This window comes from Cyprinus carpio, chromosome A25 (assembly GCF_018340385.1).
Source record: "Cyprinus carpio isolate SPL01 chromosome A25, ASM1834038v1, whole genome shotgun sequence".
Classification (NCBI taxonomy): Eukaryota; Metazoa; Chordata; class Actinopteri; order Cypriniformes; family Cyprinidae; genus Cyprinus; species Cyprinus carpio.
The window spans coordinates 4404915-4422938 of NC_056596.1; the positions used below are offsets into that span (position 1 = coordinate 4404915).

Consider the following 18024-nt stretch of genomic DNA (forward strand, 5'->3'; position numbering starts at 1 on the left):
TATATATATATATATTATATATATATATATATATATATATATGTAAACAAATCAATCACGATGTGATTACATTCTTTTCTGCTGATTAATGTTCCCGAACTAAACGTCATGGCTCATTCCATTCATCAGCACAGCCGGTTAAACTGGTCAATCAGCTGGCTTGAGTTGTCAGCCAATCAGTGCGCTTGAATTGTGCCTTTTATGTCCGTCAGCCTATCAGCGAGCAGGATGTGGATGCCTAGCTTGGTTTCGGCCAATCAGAGACCAGAGGCGTTTTAGTGCGGCGTTTGAATTTTTAGCCAGAAGTTTTAAAGCCAGCGTGTAGCGATCGTGAAATAAAGCGAAAAATAAAGTTCAGAAGTAGCACTTAACGATTGTGTAAATCTCATCGGAGATCTGCGGCGGAAGGACAGGATGAGGAAGAGGTGAGAGCGAGTTTAGAAGTGTAAAGATTTGTTTATGTATAGATTAGTGCATGTATTGTGCTAGTGTTAGCTTCACTTTTTCGATACTGATGTTTTAGTATAAAATAGTTTTTAGGTTAAAAATGGTCTATGTTTTCGTAATTTGTTTATTTTTTAAGATGGATTTAGCATTAGCACGTAAGTTATAAAAATACTGCTATTTAATAAACATCGCCGTTTTCAACAAGCCATTATAATGATAATCAATAATTCTAATATTAATGAAAACTATAGTGTTATTGTTATTCAACAATACAGACAGCAATCAGTAATGCTGCACATTTATTGATCATTTAGTAATAAACTTATGACTTATTTGTTATGGATGCATTTAGAAATATGATTGTCAATAATGCTGTTGATTTGATTATTAATTCATAAGACATACTAAAAAAGGCTAGCTCATTTTACTATACTGTTTAATATACAACACTGTCTGACATCTGAATCTTTAAATGACATCTAAGATACCAGAACATGAGCACGTATTCATTAAATATGAATGTGTGTAATTTCAGTGAGATCCACGCTGCAGAGTCTGTCTCGTGTCTGAACAAGGCTCTCAACGAGCTGAAGGACATCTGGGAGGAGATCGGGATCCCGGAGGACCAGAGGCTGCAGCGCACCGACGCCGTACACATGCACATCAAGGTCAGTTCAGGTCATCTGCGTTTCTCATCGACTGGAGAATGGAGACACCGATTCAATGAGAAGTCTTTACGTTTGCAGAACCTGCTGGACATGATGATCGCCGAGGAGGAGGGCTTGAAGAAGCGCTTGCAGAACAGCATCGAAACCTGCAGAAAAGAGGTGACCAGCCTGTGTAATGAACTTCAGGTGCAGGAGTGTCAGGTGAGTCGCTCTGATCCAAGGTTTTTTGATAACGGCATAGTAACAGCCAGTGCCCTCTAACTTCTGGATGTTTTGTAAAGCCGGCCAATCAGATTGGAGATTTTGTGTGCTTGGCAGGAGGAAGACGGTCTGACGATGCTGCAGTTGGAGAAGGATCTCCGTACACAGGCCAAGATGATGCTAAAAGAGAAAAGTGCTCGTCAGAGCGAGCTGAAATCTCTGATTCAGCAGGATCAAGATCTGTGTGACATCCTGTGTGATGACCTCTTCCCCATCCATCCCGAACGAGTGCCGTCACAACAGCAGCTGCAGAACTACAGACAACACATCAACGCACGCAACCAGGAGAAGGTAAAACACACACTAACACACTTTCACAGCTGTCTGGCTTTTTGTCTTTTAGTATACGAAGTTGAATATATTGGAAATGTATGTGGTTTTTACATTTCCAATAATTCAATAATCAATTCATATAAAAGTCAGTTTATATATACATTACCAGTCAAAAGTCTGGGATATATATATTTTTTTAAATGTTTTTGAAAGAGGTCTCTTACAGTTTTCTGTTGTAATTATGTCATTGCTCCAGTCTTCAGTGTCACACGATCCTTCAGAAATCATTCTAACATGCTGATTTGCTGCTCAAGAAACATTTTTTCTTATTCCCGATGTTGAAAACAGATGTGCTGCCTAATATTTTTGTTGTAACCATGATACACCACAATTCAAATGTTTGGGTAAATTAAGATTTAAAAAACAAAAAAAGAAGAAATACTTTTATTCAGCAAGGGTGCATTAAATTGATCAAAAGTGACAGTAAAGACCTTTATGATGTTACAAAGGTTTCAAATAAATGCTGTTTATTAAGCTTTCTATTCATCAAAGAATAATGAAAAAAATATCAGTTTACAATAAAAACTAAAAATAATAACCAAGCACCAAAAATTGAGCAGCATATTAGAATGATTTCTGAAGGGTCATGTGACGCTGAAAACTGGAGTAATGATGCGTAAAATTCAGCATTGCATCACAGGAATGAATTACTTTTTAAAATATATACTTAAAAAAAACTTATTTTAAATTAACAATTTTCACAGTATTACTGTTCTGTTGTATTTTTGATCAAATAAATGCAGCCTTGCTGAGCATGAGACTTTTTTTTTTTCCAAAAACATTAATAAATTGACAGCTGGTATAACCTGCATTCTTAAATGAATAGAGTGGTAGTTTGCTTCCCTTCATATGAAAGTAAATCCAGATTGGTTACAGGAAGTGTGCTTGTGTGTGTTCACAGGAGCGTCGTCATGCTGAGTTTGTGGAAATGAAGCGTCAGATCACAGTATTGATGGAGGATTTGGAACAGCATCCTGACACCTCCTTTGAGAAAGACGCCGTGTGTGAAGATGAAGACGCTTTCTGCCTTTCTGTGGAAAACCTCAGCTCACTGAAAGTGTTACTGCACCAGGTACACACACTTCACACAGTTCTTTTTAGCTGTTGGTTGTGACCCGAATGCTGTCAGCATAAATGAGAAATGAAGCTGGAGAATCTTGTCCAACTTAAACCATTAAATTGAAATGATGAACCCTCTCACAGTATGATTTATTTACTTACATATTTATTAAGCAAGGATGCATTAAATTAATTAAAAGTAGCAAAGCCATTTATATTGTTCCAAAAAAAAAAAAACTCTAATTAAAATAAATGCAGCTTTTTCAAATTCTGTTCAATCCTGAAATAATGTATCATGATTTCCAAAAATAATAAGTGCGCAGTTGTTTTAAAAATTGATGATAATAAGAAATGTTTCTTAAATGTCACTGACTAATGGTGTGTGTGTTGTATTTCAGCTGGAGAGCCGTAAAGCTGAAAGTGAAGCGCTGTGTGTGTCCATCCGTGGTCGTATTGCGGAGCTGTGCGAGATGTTGCAGGTTCCTGAGGAGGAAAGAGAGGGAGAGAGTCTCATGCAGAACACCTACGCTAGCACAAAGAGCAGATTGAACGCAGTAAGTACACTCACCTGTCACTAAAGTAGGTCATGCTGTTTCGTCTCCAGATCCTGCTGGAATTATAAACCATACCTCATGCCGTCTCTCTCACTGTGTCACAGCTGCAGGCGGAGCTTCAGCGATTGGAGGAGCTGAAAAAGAAAAACATTGAGCGTGTTATTCACACAATCCGATCGGAGATTGTCAAGTTTTGGGAGAAATGTTATTACAGCCCAGAGCAGAGACAAGCCTTCACTCCCTACCACAGTGGTATGATAAAAGCTAGTTTCTTGGCTAAATCCCAATTTGCATACTTCAGAGTACAAAAAGTACCAACTGTGCTGGTAGTTGGTAGCTGGCAGAAATTTAACATTACATCACTTGCTCACCAATGGATCCTTTGCAGTGAATGGGTGCCGTCAGAATGAGAGTCCAGACAGCTTATAGCTGTGGTCCTCTCACATCAAAAACCTTTTAGAGCTGTTTTGGACCCTTTCACATGAATACTTAGCATGATCTTTGCGTATTTCTCCTCTGATTTAGACGAGATGGCTTTTTCACTGGAGAAAGCAATATTATAAATAGAGGACTTGTATTTTAGCCAGAAGCAACAGTTTGAAGGTAAAATGTCTTGATGGATTTGTTTTCGCTTCACAAGATGTTAACTGATGGACTGGAGTGGTGTGGATTATTGTAATGTTTTTATTAGCTGTTTGGACTCTCATTCTGACGGCACCCATTCACTGCAGAGGATCCACTGGTGAGCAAGTGATATAATGCTACATTCCTCCGAATCTGACAAAAAAACAAATCTTGAATGGCCTATGTGTGAATACATTTTAAGCAATTTTTCATATTAGATAAACTATTCCTTTAAAATTGATACTGCATTGTATTTATGGTTTGTGGATAATATCAGCCCGAGAAACATGGATGCGTACTTCAAAAATCCAGAAATAGAATGCAGTTTATGCACCTAGACAATGAGAGCTAATCTTAATCTAGCATTTTGATTAAATTAGTACAAATTTTTTGCAACTTGGAATTGAGCAATAGTATTTAAAATGTGTTGGGGACACAAAGATTTGCTGACATTTGGTTTTGTTATTTTGTGCTGTCAGATGATCTGGATGAGGAGGTGTTGCGTGAACATGAGCTGGAGTTGGAGCGACTGAAGCAGGATTATGCCGAGCACAGCGAGCTGTATGACGCCGTTATCACCTGGAGCAGCAACTGGACTCTCTATCAGGAACTGGAGGTGATGAATCATAAGAGATCAGCTGAAAAGATTCATAACAAATTTTTTTTTTTTTTTTTTTTTTTTTTTATTGCTTAGACACTAAAAGTGGTACTTGAGGCCCACTCAGTCAGTGAAACCATCACTCATAAACCTAATCTTTAGTCCAAGTCTGCAAAACTACAAGCACATTACTTGCTTTAAACTCAATTTGCTATTGACAAACTCCTGAGCGCTCCACTGCTCTCTGATCAAGCAAAAGAGACGAGAGTAGCGTTTTACATTTTACAGTCATGTGGCTATCTGTATGTCTTATTATTTTGTTTGTGTGTAGAGTTTCTATTCTAAAATACCATTTTTAGAAAAGTTCAAATAGTTTTGAATTAAGTGTTTGCGTTTGGAAGAGATTTGTGATGTTTTGCATGTTTTGTGAAATGGAGCCATGGTTTCAAAACCTGCGTGTAAGCATTTTTAAAAAACTGTAAAGATGTTTATCAAATTCAGTCTAATTATGGTTGGTCGTCTTTCTCCAGAAAAAAGCCACAGACCCCTCTCGCTTTAACAACAGAGGAGGAAACCTGCTGAAGGAGGAGAAACAGAGAGTCGACCTGCAGAAGAGTTTGCCGAAGGTTTGAGCCGCTCTTTAAGCGAACGCTGAAGTTTGTTTGACTGGGATGGCTTGTACGCTCATGTTTGTTTTGTCTGATTGGCCAGCTGGAGAAGAGTCTGAAGGCTCAGATTGACCAGTGGGAAGCGACGCACTGTAAAGAGTTTCGTGTGAACGGGCAGCCGTTCCTGCAGTACGTGGAAGACCAGTGGAATCGACACCATATGGAGAAAGAGAGAGAAAAACAGGAACGGGTATGAACACCCGATTTTTTTTTTTTTTTTTTTTTTTATTACTACGTTTTATTTCAAATATTAGTTTTTGACATGAGGTTTGTACTGTGCAGCAAATGAAGAAAATGAAGCAGACGGAGGAAGATCTGCTGTACGGCACCATCATCAGAACCCCAACCAAGAGAAGACTCGCCGCCGGAACGCCGACACCCGGAAAATCACGAAACCCAATAACTCAAAAAAGATATATTATACAAAAGAAAAAATAACAACAATTACATATAAAATTAATACTTTTCCAAAATATTACACAAACATATATTAAACAAAATTATATATATTAAAAACACAAAAACATATATATTAAACAAATATTATTATATATATTAAAAAATTGTATTTATTATTTTTTTTAGCTGACTTCCACTTCTAGCTTGTATAGCTCCACCCCAAACACAACTCTCCGTTCCATATGCTCCTCCCCTTCTTTTAGACCGCCCCTTTCTTCCAACAAGGTGAGTTATGCTGTTTAAACCTGCTATTATATTTTAATTTCTATTCTAATCATTAAAACTGTAAACGGCTTCTCCGCTAGTTGGGTGCACGGACACCTGCCCGTGGCCGAACCCCTCGTGGTCTGGAGAGGAACAAGGAGAACATCTCCCATCTGAGCGGAGCTTTGCGCACGATGGCCGCCAGCCCTCAGAGAAATTACTCCATTACATCTGTGGCCTCCTCCTACTCCGAGTTCGCGGTACGTTCATTATCCTGCAGTTAGCAGTCTAGACACACAGGCAGCGGATGTAATCAAGTGACCCCCGTGTGATAATTCTGCCTTCTGTTATAGAAGGACTCTGATTCCACTGCAGCGTCCAGGTCTGTATATCTAAAAACGTTCACTGTCCCTCACGCTAACACACACTCTTCTCATCTAACCCGACTAACGGAGGAGGGTCTGTGTTTGTGTGTGCTTTCACCTTCTAACAGTGAAATGAGCATTTGGACAGAAACACAACAACTAAAATACAATCTGCTGTTTTTAAGGACCCTATGAAATCATAATCGGAGGTGTGTGACATTAAAAAGTGGTGATATGGCGGTTGTCACATTATTTAACTGGGGCTTTAATGATATGAAATGAGTTTTTCTGTCAGTATTGGTCTCCTGGATCCACAGATTTGAATTATTTATCTACAGTAAACAAAGTGTTATTGATGTTCCTTCGACCATTTAAGCTTTGAGAAAAGATGAACCTCGCAGAGGGGTTTATTTCACGCAAAAATGAAAAGGTGTTCCAAACTGAACAGTTTTTTTCTTCAAAGCATACATAAATATCTATATTGTTCATTTTTTTTGGTTCTTCAAAGTATCTGTAAATATCTATATTGTTCATTTTTGGGTGAACTGTCCCTTTAAGACAGGTAAAAGATGCGTAAACATGAAGGGTTTGTGGCTGTCTAATGGTAATATGACTTCATATTTGTGTGTTTTGCCTACAGCGGGAGCTCTCAAATGCTTCTAAATCCAACGTCAAGGCTGGAGTTCTGAACTCTACCGTCACACACTGAGCTCCGTGGATCAGAGATGGACTGATGGGCATCCAATGAAGACAAAAAAAGCTTTTATGGAGATAATGAATGTAAATCATTTTGACTTTGTTGAAGAATTGTAAATATTTTAGCACTGCTTTTTTTTTTCTTTTCTTTTTTTTTCTTGACTTTTTTTTTCTTATTTAATTTTTCCTTTTACGAGTTTTAAACAAGTGATTCTCTGTCTTTGAGCTGGACTTCACCTGCAGTTTTTATGAAAACTCCGTTTTACACTAATCTTAGGCCTCAGATGTATTTTATCTTTAAACTCTAAAATCACGATGGCATTTAGATGTATTCAGACTTTTTCTCTAGTTTCACAGCACACTAAGTTTATTTAGCATCACTCCTCTGAAATTGCTGCTACTGTTGTGGTTGACATCCTGTAAATAAATGTTTGTTTTCATGGGGACATTTTGTACTTTGGAAGTGATTTATTTATTAGGATGGATGAGAATGAACACTGGATGAATACTAAATGTATTTCTTTTTATATATATTATTATTCAAAATGTGTACCTAAACAATACATTTAAACAGCTGAGCTGAAGATACACGGCAAAAATTAAAATAGGAGTTGGAAATAAACTACAAAAAATAAAAAAAAGGTTTTTGACAACTCTAACACTACAAATCTAACACAAATGAGCTGAGTTTGTAAGGAGCTATATAAAATGAACATAATTATTATTATTGTAACTTATAAAACGCTACCACTTTATTTTTAACGTGAATGTGCGAGACTTCCAGTGCCAAAACTGTCTTTTATAGTGCTTGATGTTGCAAACTGGTTGTCACAAAAGAACAAAGCTTTTATTAAACTGTTGTTTCAATAAATTGTATTATTATTATTTTTTTAATGGGTAATAACCGTGGAAATGTTCAATAGCATGTTGTAGCCACGACTTCGTGTGTCTAAATCAGCCATGAGAAATATTTAGTGTGACAACTAGCCTCTACTCCCTTATTCGTGTGTGTGTGTGTGTGTGTGTGAGTGAGTGTTGGTGCTTAAGTTGCATTGCAGGGGTGGGACTCCTGCATTTAGATCTTCATCATACGCAGAGGAAAACCCAGACTCCCATCTAAACTAAACACGCGCGCGCGTCAGAAGCGATGCACGTGCATCTGACGCTGTAATGCGCGTTAATTGATGGATGCAAGTGTGCGCGAGCAGGAGAGGGAGAAACAGAACTGCTGAAGAAGGTAAGAGCATACGCGAGCACTCATAATCTCGTGTTTATGAGCCCTCATATTTCAAGTGCATGTGCTGCAAGTGTCGCGAGTCTATCCTGTGTATACACATTACTATATACTCTGATGATCCCATACAGTAATGTATTAGTATTTTATATATTTCAGACACATGCGCTGCAGAATTATTGTCATGCGTTTTCTGCCTGTTGGTTTTGGTTCGATGTGGAACTGGAAGTTCAGGCCCGTTCACGTGCTGATGCAGTGCGCGCGCCCGCGGCTCGGGTAGTTGTCATGGTGATTGTGATGGACCCTCTTCTGATGGGGGGCATTCATTTAAAACCCAAAGGTCACATAAAACACTATGCCTCCCCGTACAACAGCTGGGGGGTTGGGTTAGTTTTATGTGTATTTTGGGAGTTTGTGTGCACTTTTTTTCGTGTGTTATGCATGTTGCGAGTCGGTTTTGTGTGTCTGATGGGTTCTGTGTGTTTTGGTCGGTATGGTTGTAACCCAAAAACCCTCCCGTGTGTGTGTGTGTGTGCGGTGGGTCTTTCTCCAGAGAGGTTCCCTCCTGCAGGCAGCATCTGTCTTCGCTTGTGTTTCAGTGAAAGTGTTATCGAGTAATTCTGGAGATTAAAAGCGCGCTTGATTTATTAGCGCTCGCTCCTTCAGTGCTGCGTGAGAGCAGCTGACAGTGCAGACCTGAGCCCCTCCATCCGCTTCTGATCACGGTCACTATTTCATCCGCTCTGAATGCAGCGCTGTCCGCTGGAAAACAATCCTGTCTGAGTGATCAGCGCCGCAGGACCGCTTTAAAGCGTCTTGATTAGCTCTCGTGATTTAGTTTCGCTGTCACGCGGCCGCGGACGCAAGGTTTGGGACTCGTGGGATTCCGGCGCTTGTTGGCGGAGAGGCTTTTAGAAGAAAATCGATTTGGTTTTTAGAATCAGCTTAGATGCTTTTTCCAGTGTATTAACTTTGAGTTTAGGGTTTCATAGAAGATACAGATCTTCAAAGGGATATTTCACCAAAAATAAAATTACCATTATTTTCTGTGAATTTCTTTTCTTCCATAGTACACAAAATGAGATTTTATGCAAAATGTCCTCTTTTTTTCTATAAAAAACTGAATGCTTATTTTCAATTGGTCTTTGGTTGTCACTAGTAATTATTATTTACCTATTAATTCTGTTTATTATATACTTATTGAAAAAAATTATTTTCTTTAATTAGGCTAAAAATCAGGCTATACATGCACACACATATATTATTATATAATAAATAGCATTAAATAATAATATAAATATAGTATGAATAATATAAATAACACTTAGTCATATTTAATAATAGTATTATTAAGTAATAATATATAAATATATTGGTGTGTTTTTAAATAATTGAAGGCTGAAAAATGAATGACAATGAAGAGTGAAAATCAAAAAAATAAATAAATAAATAAATGCTATAATAGTATAAACATTAAAATAACTGCATGAGTGTGAGTAAATAATGACAGACCTTGATATTTTTGGCTGAACCACCCCTTTAAAACATATTTTGAAGTTTTTAAAAAAATCTTCAGACACACACACACACATATTTATATATATATATATATATATATATATATATATATATATATATATATATATATATATATATATATATATATATATATATATATATGCATCTTGGCAACTAATTGAAATTAGATTTAGTTGAAGGATAAAAACTACTAAATCTAAAAATGAAAATAGGCTAAATAAAAATTAATTAAAAAAATAACAAAAATGACACTTAAAAATGGCACTTAACAAAATAACTAAATCTAAAATTAAAATGAAAACTGAAAATATAAAAATAATAAATAAAGCTAATCAATAAAACTAACAATATATATAAAAAAAATACTAAAATAACTGCATGAGGGTGAGAAAAATAATGACGGAACTTTCATTTTTGGCTGAACAATCCCTTTAAAACTAGACCTTAATGTCTGCCAGATAAAGACTTTAACTTCTAAGCAACCACTTCAATCTTATTTCACTAATGGCATCATAAACGGCAAGAGAATCCATCATTGCTTTTCTACATAACCTTAAAGGAAAAAAAACAAAATGACCTGAAGAAAGCAAGCTTGGGATTTCTGCTCCGTGATTCATTGTTTATCAAGAAGATGGTTTACAGCTCACAAGTCATTGGGCCATTTGGGAAATTATTTTGGGATACTGGCTTCAGCGTCCAGACAGTATCACTGATCCAAGTGTGTGTGTGTCCATCTGTGCTCCTGTAGTCTTTACACCAGCGTGGGTCGTTACACAGAGCTGCTGCTGATATTCCTGACAGCGCTTTCAACACATATTCATTTCACAGCAGACATGTGAAACCCATAATGCCCTGAACCAGCGCTCGTAACCCTGCGGGTGCATCTGTGAGTGCATCTCAGAAGCTTTAATTGGCCTGTTGTCATAATCTTCTCTCTGCTCCCGCTGCTTCCTTCATCTGATTACACACGTCTCAGTGTGACTCACAGCATACACGCCTCTCACTTTCTCTCTCTTTAGACCTAACTACACTTTTTTTTTTCCTGTCTCAAGTATCTTTCTCAGATTTGAAAAATCGGATTGTTTATAACTTATAACAGTTTACTATAGTGACCATAGATTCTGCCAAAAATACCAACTGCAGTTCACTTCCTATAATAAAAATATGGTGACTTGTAGTCAGTCACCACTGTCATCAAAAAAGAAATGATAAAGATTATGAAAGCTTATTATGCCACTTGCATAAAAGTACCAAAGTAATACTATAACAATAATCAGACAAATTACTATAAATCTCTATGGTAATACTATTGTATTTTTTTGTTATTTGGACATTATGCCATGAAAGCACCATGTTTTCTGGTCTTTTTTTGCATGTACTATGACTCTACCATGTTTTAACTGTGGTATTTTATGATTTGTGCAATGGTAATACCATGGTATTCTTTTAAAAACCTTGAAGAATAGCGTACCATGAATATGTTTATAATTCAGAAGTACCATAGTATCATGGTCTCATCATTAAAGCCCATTACTTTACCGTGGTGCAACCACAGTATATTATTTATAAGGGGCTGTTTGAAGTAGGTCATATACATTTATCGTGGTTTGTATTAACAGTAACGGTTGTAACAATGGTTAGTGTGGTAGATTTCTGAGGAAGTGTTTAAGAGTGTGTTGTGCTGTGTGTTTCAGGTGGCATTATGTCTGTGCAGGGCCAGGATATTTCTGAATATCATCTGAGCGGTGAGCAGTCATCATTCATATACCTTTTGATTTCATATGCATCCCTCTAAGAGAGTTTCTGACTGTGTGTGTGTGTGTGTGTGTGTCAGTGGTGTTGAACCCACCTGGCTGGGAGGTGTGTTTGTTTGTGTTAGGGTTCCTGGTCCTGTTTGCTGTGGTTATAGTGAATCTGTGGAAACTATGTAAATCTGGCTCCTTCCCGACTCCATCTCCGTACCCAAACTTCCACTACCGCTACCTTCAGGAGAAATATGGCTCCTCCCACACAGAAATCAAACAAACCACAGTTCTGTAATTAAGTTAGGCAGGGGTTTTCAAACTGGCAAACATAAATCTACAACAGAAAAACAGAAAAACATAAAAACATAAAAAAATACATAATTATAAATTTAAAATAATTAATTTACTTTAAAAATATTTTAAATAATAAAATAAAAATAAAATATATGGATAGAGTTTTGTGGAATATATATATATATATAAATCTTAATTATATGAATTATATTAACTATAAACATATAATATATAACTGCATATATATAATAGATAGTAATAATATATAGACATTATATATATTAATTTATTATTATTAAAATCATATTAATGTTAATTAAACCACTTTTTGTAAAGTTGAGCTGGGGTTTTCGAACTGGTGCAAGTTTTGGCACATAAAATTTTAACAGTTAGTTAAAATAAATATCTATATATATATATATATATATATATATATATAAACGATATATATATATGCATACACTCATATATTATTTAAATATACATGACAAATAAATAAAATAGATTCTTATTTAATATATTAAAAAATTTATTTAATAAAATATAAATTTACAATATAAAGTATTAAATAAATTTTTTTTATACAATGACAAAAAAAAGCTAATCTTTTAATTTTGGAAACAAATTATTGTGTTTATTATATGACGCTTACTGGATTTCGTGCAGAGGGTTGCATCTTCCAACCAGCGGAGGGCTTCCTCTGCGAGCCGAAAGCCGAGCCTCCAGCTGTTGGACACCCCAGATGGTCTTCGGGATCTGGGAACGCTGGAGTTGATGAGCCGAGAGCTGGATCCGAGCGGAGGCACCCTGAACCGCTCCATGTCCTCTGAATCGCTGTGTTCCATCTCTTCTGTGGCTCAAACCTTCGGGCACGACTTCACGGTGGGACAGCTGGAGGTCACGCTGGAGCTGGACACTCGAGCGTCGCTTCTGCTCGTCTCACTGCACCAGGGTAAAGACCTGCTGGAGAAGGAAGAGGAGAACTTCCTGGGCTGCTACATCACCGTCACACTGGTCCCTCAGCAGATCAGCCTGGGGGCCACACAGGTATTAAACCATAGAACTAATGTATTAAAAAAAAATATATTTCTTTCCCCCCCCCATATATAAAGTTTAATAGATGTTTAATAGTTTTAACATATTTAACATATTGACCACAATAATAAAAAAAATTCTTATTATTCATCAACAACACTTAACAAGCTTACAATATTTATTAATATTATGAATTAGATTTTATTTTCAATATATATATACGCTTACAGTATTTATTAATATTATGAATTAGATTTTATTTTCATATGTTTAGTTTTAATCTTAATATTGATGTCAAAACCATGAATACATTAATATATCAAAGTGTATTCAGTGTTTAGCAACAATATCAGTCCTATCCTATTATAGTACTATTATAGTACTTATTCATATTTTGAATTTACTTTTATTTTATATTTTCTGTTTTAATCGTAATTAGTTTCAGTTTTAGTATTTTTATGTACTTTTGTCGTTTTGATTCGTTTTTGTTTTGTTTGATATTTGTGTATATTTTTATTTTTATGTAGGCTTAATAATTTTAGTACTTTAACTTAAACTTATTTTCTTTCAGTTAGTTACCAAGGCAACATTTCTAATTTTAATGTAACATATTTAAATGTAAGTTTTTTTTTTTTAAGTTTAAGTTTTTCATCTAATATTTATATTTTATTTTATTTCTAATTTATTTAAATTAACAAAAATGATTTTTAATGGTTTTAGTTTTAGTTAACAATGCTGTCTTATATGAATAGAGGTCAGCCAATCAGAACAGAGCTCATATAAATATATCATTTTTTTAATTTACAAAAATTCTAAGGATCTTTAAAATGGTGTAACAAATTAAAACAAAATGAAATGGCCGTATAAACACATCTTTTCTTCTTTGATCCCCAGCTGGTGCTTGGTTCGGATCGTTTGCTCAGACCGTACGCTGCTGTGGGTGCTAATGGTTGCCGGATTTCATTTACAAGATGTTTCCATCCCTGGGGGTTCACGGCCATGGACCTGGCCTCATTGAGGTTGATTAATATCATCAGTAATAATGAACATCTCTGTCTGTCATTCTCTTCGGCAGGTCCAGAGAAATGCCTTCACCGTGGTGTTTGACGAGCGCTTCTCTATTCCATTGGATTCAGTAAATCTGGAGGAGAACAGTCTGCGATTTTCCACCTTCGGTGTGGATTCAGATGAACGGAGCATCAGTGCTGGAGTGGCAGAACTCAAACTGTCGGATCTGGACCTGGCGTTCCGGCCGTTTAACACCTGGCTCTACCTGCAGGACATCAACAAGGTACATCAAACCTCAACGCTCCATTCTGAGAAAAAAATTGAAAAGTCAATAAAAAAGTGTGATCTCTTCTACAGTGTCCTCACTATGTGAAATCTGTCTTCTCTAATGCTTGGGGTGGTTGCTAGGATGTTGCTATGCGGTTGTTAGGGTACCCGGGGTGGTTGCTAAGGTGTTGCTATGCAGTTGCTAGGGTAATTGGGGTGGTTGCTAGGATGTTGCTATGCGGTTGTTAGGGTACCCAAGGTGGTTGCTAAGGTGTTGCTATGCCGTTGCTAGGGTAACTGGGGTGGTTACTAGGGTGTTGCTATGCGGTTGCTAGGGTACCTGGGTGGTTGCTAAGGTGTTGTTCTGTGGTTGCTAGGGTACTCGGGTAATTGCTGAGGTGTTGTTATGTGGTTGCTAGGGTACCCGGGGTGGTATATATATGGTTAGATATTTAATGCCAGAATCTTTCTTTCTATATGTAGCAAAAGGACGTCCAATTCTTGATGAATCATATTGTTCAGTTCCCAGAAGCTGTTAAAAAAATGGATTCACTTGATGAAGCTGGTTTTATGTTTCTCCTCAGGCTGTGGATGCTGTCGGCGAGATCCTGTTGTCTCTGAGTTATTTGCCGACTGCGGAACGTCTCACCGTGGTCATTGCCAAAGCCAAGAACCTGGCCTGGACTAACGGAAAGACCACAGCAGGTGTGAAGCTGAGCTAGATGCTCCTGAAACAATATTTGTATCCACCGATTATCGGTTAGAGTTAGGATTAGGGATAAAACAAGTGGAATTGGAATGTTGTTCCAGAAATGGAATCCAGGAACATCTCCTACTTGGGAAAATATAATGTGCGAAAACCATATACTGAATTTTGTCTGTTTCCATGTGAACAGATCCGTTTGTGAAGGTGTACCTGCTCCAGGACGGCAGGAAGATCAGTAAAAAGAAGACATCTGTAAAAAGAGATGATACTAATCCAATCTTCAATGAGGCTATGATCTTCTCAGTGCCAGCCATCGTCCTGCAGGTGACAACACTCATCCATCCATCTATCCATCTATCCGTCTATCCGTCTATCAGTCTGTCTGTCTATCTATCTATCTATCTGTCTGTCTGTCTGTCTGTCTGTCTGTCTGTCTGTCAATCTATCTATCTCTGTCTCTGTCTGTCTGTCTGTCTGTCTGTCTGTCTGTCTGTCTATCTATCTATCTATCTATCTGTCTGTCCTGTCTGTCTGTCTGTCTTTCCATCTGTCTGTCTGTCTGTCGCACTCAATAAACAAACAATGATTTAAATGCAGATAAATCAGAATATACAGTCTGTCTGTCTGTCTGTCTGTCTGTCTATCTATCTATATATATATACAGTCTGTCTGTCTGTCTGTCTGTCTGTCTATCTATCTATCTATCTATATGTATGTCTGTCTGTCTTTCTGTCTATCTATCTATCTATCTATCATCTATCTCTCTGTCCGTCCGTCCGTCCGTCCGTCCTTGTCTGTCTGTCTGTCTGTCTATCTATCTATCTATCTATCTATCTATCTATCTATCTATCTATCATCTGTCTGTCTGTCTGTCTGTCTGTCTGTCTGTCTATCTATCATCTATCTATCTATCATCTATCTTTCTGTCTATCTATCTATCTATCTATCTATCTATCTGTCTATCTGTCTGTCTGTCTGTCTGTCTGTCTGTCTGTCTATCTATCTATCTATCTATCTATCTATCTATCTATCTTCAGTGTTTGTAAGGTTAATTGGTGTTTTTTTCAGGATCTCTCTCTGAGAGTGACGGTTGCTGAGAGCACAGAAGACGGCCGTGGTGAAAACGTGGGTCATGTGATCATCGGACCTGAGGCCAGTGGAATGGGGATAACTCACTGGAACCAGATGCTGGCGACTCTGCGGAAACCGGTTTCAATGTGGCACCCGCTCCGGAGGACCTAAGTCCTTGAGTCCTGACCCCTGACCTCTGACTCCTGTCTGCATGGTGCCTACTGTCTGACTGTCCTAACAGTAAAGACATTAAATATGAAGAGAAAAGCATTGTTTCTCAGCTGCCCTGAGGATGGATGGAACTGTAATGAGAGAAAGGCGGCTCAGGATGTCTCATCTGTAAGGTCTTTGAAATCCAGGTTTTCTTATCCAGGTTAACTTCATTTCTACATATGACAACAGGGTGGCTGGTTGTGTGCTGCAGCACTCGGGTGGAGTATAACATGTGACAGAAATTGTAGCCACATTCTGTTTTACTAAAAAGGAAAGTATGAAAAAAAAAAATTTATTTTTTGGTCATAAATATTTATTATTATTATTATTATTATTGGAAGTTTTAATAATCATATTTTTTCTTATTTTTTCTCTGCTTAAATATTTAAATAAGAAATATAAGGCATAACAACAACCTTGGGACTTTCTGTCCTTTTTCTCAGGCAAGTGCAAGGACACTTATTAGCCTAATAGTGGCGCCTTTGAGCCACATCACATGTTTGTTTTTTATTTAGTTGTCCAGGTTATTTGAAGAAATTTGTGTAAATTTAATCAAAGTACCACATTTATTTATTTATTTATTTTGGCTAATGCATTTTACCACTAGGGGGCGTGCAAGTACTTTATAAAATCAGTGATGGGGAAGTTGCTAAAAACATTACCTCTTTTGTTTTGTATAGCAATGTGATTGCTAGTTACTCTGAACAGTAATAACATCTCGCATTAATTAATTCAATCATCCATTTTTAAAATCCAAACTTTAACAGATACATTTCATGTGGCCAATTTCTCAAGTTTAGATTGCAGTTCTGCACGTTATTTATTTAGCCAGGCCATAAATTTGAATTACTTTGGATTTATAACATGCATATGTACAATGTATTTCTCATTTTACAAGAGAACCACTCTTTTCTGCCATTTTCACACTTGGTTAGCATGTCAAAATGAAAGAAAGAGGTTTTTGATCAATAGTATATTTGTTGCTGGATCTTAAATATAGTTGTTAAATTAGCCTTAGTACATTAAAATCATATATGTATCATAAAAGTAACTTTAAAACAGTAACTGTTACTGGATTTCTGAAAAATGAAGCGTAATCCCTTACTTTATTTAATCACAGGAAGATGGACTTTGTAGTTTTGTACTTTGTTATGCATTATCCCAACATTGCATAGAATACATGCATTCATATCAAACTGGAATATGTATAAATTAATATATATTTCCTTTCACAGTTTTCTTCGGCACGAAAGAAAATCTAAAAATGTTTCAACTGCCGCAATAATTAAATATTTTAATGACAGAATGGAAAAACTAAATACCAAAATATATGAATCACATCCTAAACACCTCAAATGTTTTGTAGAATGAATATCAGATTTGAGCTTTTTGCAGTCAGTTGATTTGATGAAGTGCTGCAAACGCCGTGATTCGTTTTTACTACTAACAATATTTTAAGCTTGTCACCATTAAACGTCATTCTGTGCCAAATTCACCCTAATAGAAGCAATATTCCCATTTGCAGTGTACATCTAATGTTGGTGAACTTTAAAAGATTTAAAGAATGATAAAACATAACTTTACAATGCATGCACATGTAATGTAGGACATATTGCAATCAAATAAATTGTTTAAATAAAAATGCTTTATGTGGTTTCATATGAAGTCAATTGTTGTTTTCGTGTGTAAGATGTGAGAGAAAAGTACATTAGTGATTTCAAATATGAAATTTAATCGTAAGCTTGGTGAACAGTTTTGGAGAATTTGATGTTTCCCATCATCAGTATAACATTGGCCAGCACAATTTATATATATATATATATATATATATATATATATATATATATATATATAATACCTCAATTAAAGTATTTGACAAAACATTCAGGCAATGTTTTTGGTGAAATCTTACAAATTACACTCATTTCAGTTTAAAAATACCTCAGCTTTTTATAAATGGTGTTAATATTTTGGAT

General features: G+C 36.4%; 2 protein-coding genes across 4 annotated transcripts; both read left to right on the forward strand.

Annotated features, from left to right (window-relative positions):
• Nucleotides 1-247: 247 nt before the first annotated feature.
• On the forward strand, nt 248-7382 carry LOC109050605 (protein regulator of cytokinesis 1-like). 3 transcript variants are annotated; one of them, XM_042715090.1, is made up of 15 exons: nt 248-425; nt 983-1115; nt 1194-1316; nt 1434-1667; nt 2611-2781; nt 3167-3322; nt 3427-3574; nt 4426-4562; nt 5075-5170; nt 5256-5402; nt 5495-5606; nt 5796-5896; nt 5977-6135; nt 6229-6257; nt 6881-7382. In XM_042715090.1, exons 1-15 carry the CDS (start codon nt 415-417, stop codon nt 6927-6929), a joined length of 1806 nt encoding a protein of 601 aa, XP_042571024.1. In that variant the 5' UTR covers nt 248-414; the 3' UTR covers nt 6930-7382. The 3 variants fall into 3 exon arrangements, with proteins under 3 accessions (XP_042571024.1, XP_042571025.1, XP_042571026.1); XM_042715091.1 differs by having other exon boundaries at nt 6232-6257; XM_042715092.1 differs by lacking the exon at nt 6229-6257 and having other exon boundaries at nt 249-425.
• Nucleotides 7383-7951: 569 nt separating this feature from the next.
• Nucleotides 7952-17709, forward strand: LOC109050888 (synaptotagmin-12-like). Its single transcript, XM_042715093.1, has 8 exons — nt 7952-8173; nt 11404-11454; nt 11544-11740; nt 12415-12795; nt 13859-14074; nt 14643-14763; nt 14955-15088; nt 15833-17709. The coding sequence occupies exons 1-8, from the start codon at nt 8125-8127 to the stop codon at nt 16004-16006; spliced, it is 1323 nt and encodes a 440-aa protein (XP_042571027.1). The 5' UTR covers nt 7952-8124; the 3' UTR covers nt 16007-17709.
• Nucleotides 17710-18024: the final 315 nt, after the last annotated feature.

Excerpts from the sequence above, each read along its gene's own strand:
- LOC109050605 (XM_042715090.1), top strand. Across the intron at positions 1,116-1,193 it reads CCGTACACATGCACATCAAG|AACCTGCTGGACATGATGAT; the intron begins GTCAGTTCAGGT and ends TTACGTTTGCAG. Across the intron at positions 1,317-1,433 it reads TTCAGGTGCAGGAGTGTCAG|GAGGAAGACGGTCTGACGAT; the intron begins GTGAGTCGCTCT and ends TGTGCTTGGCAG.
- LOC109050888 (XM_042715093.1), top strand. The coding sequence starts at position 8,125 with ATGCAAGTGTGCGCGAGCAGGAGAGGGAGAAACAGAACTGCTGAAGAA. Across the intron at positions 11,741-12,414 it reads CAGAAATCAAACAAACCACA|AGGGTTGCATCTTCCAACCA; the intron begins GTTCTGTAATTA and ends GATTTCGTGCAG. Across the intron at positions 14,764-14,954 it reads TAACGGAAAGACCACAGCAG|ATCCGTTTGTGAAGGTGTAC; the intron begins GTGTGAAGCTGA and ends CCATGTGAACAG.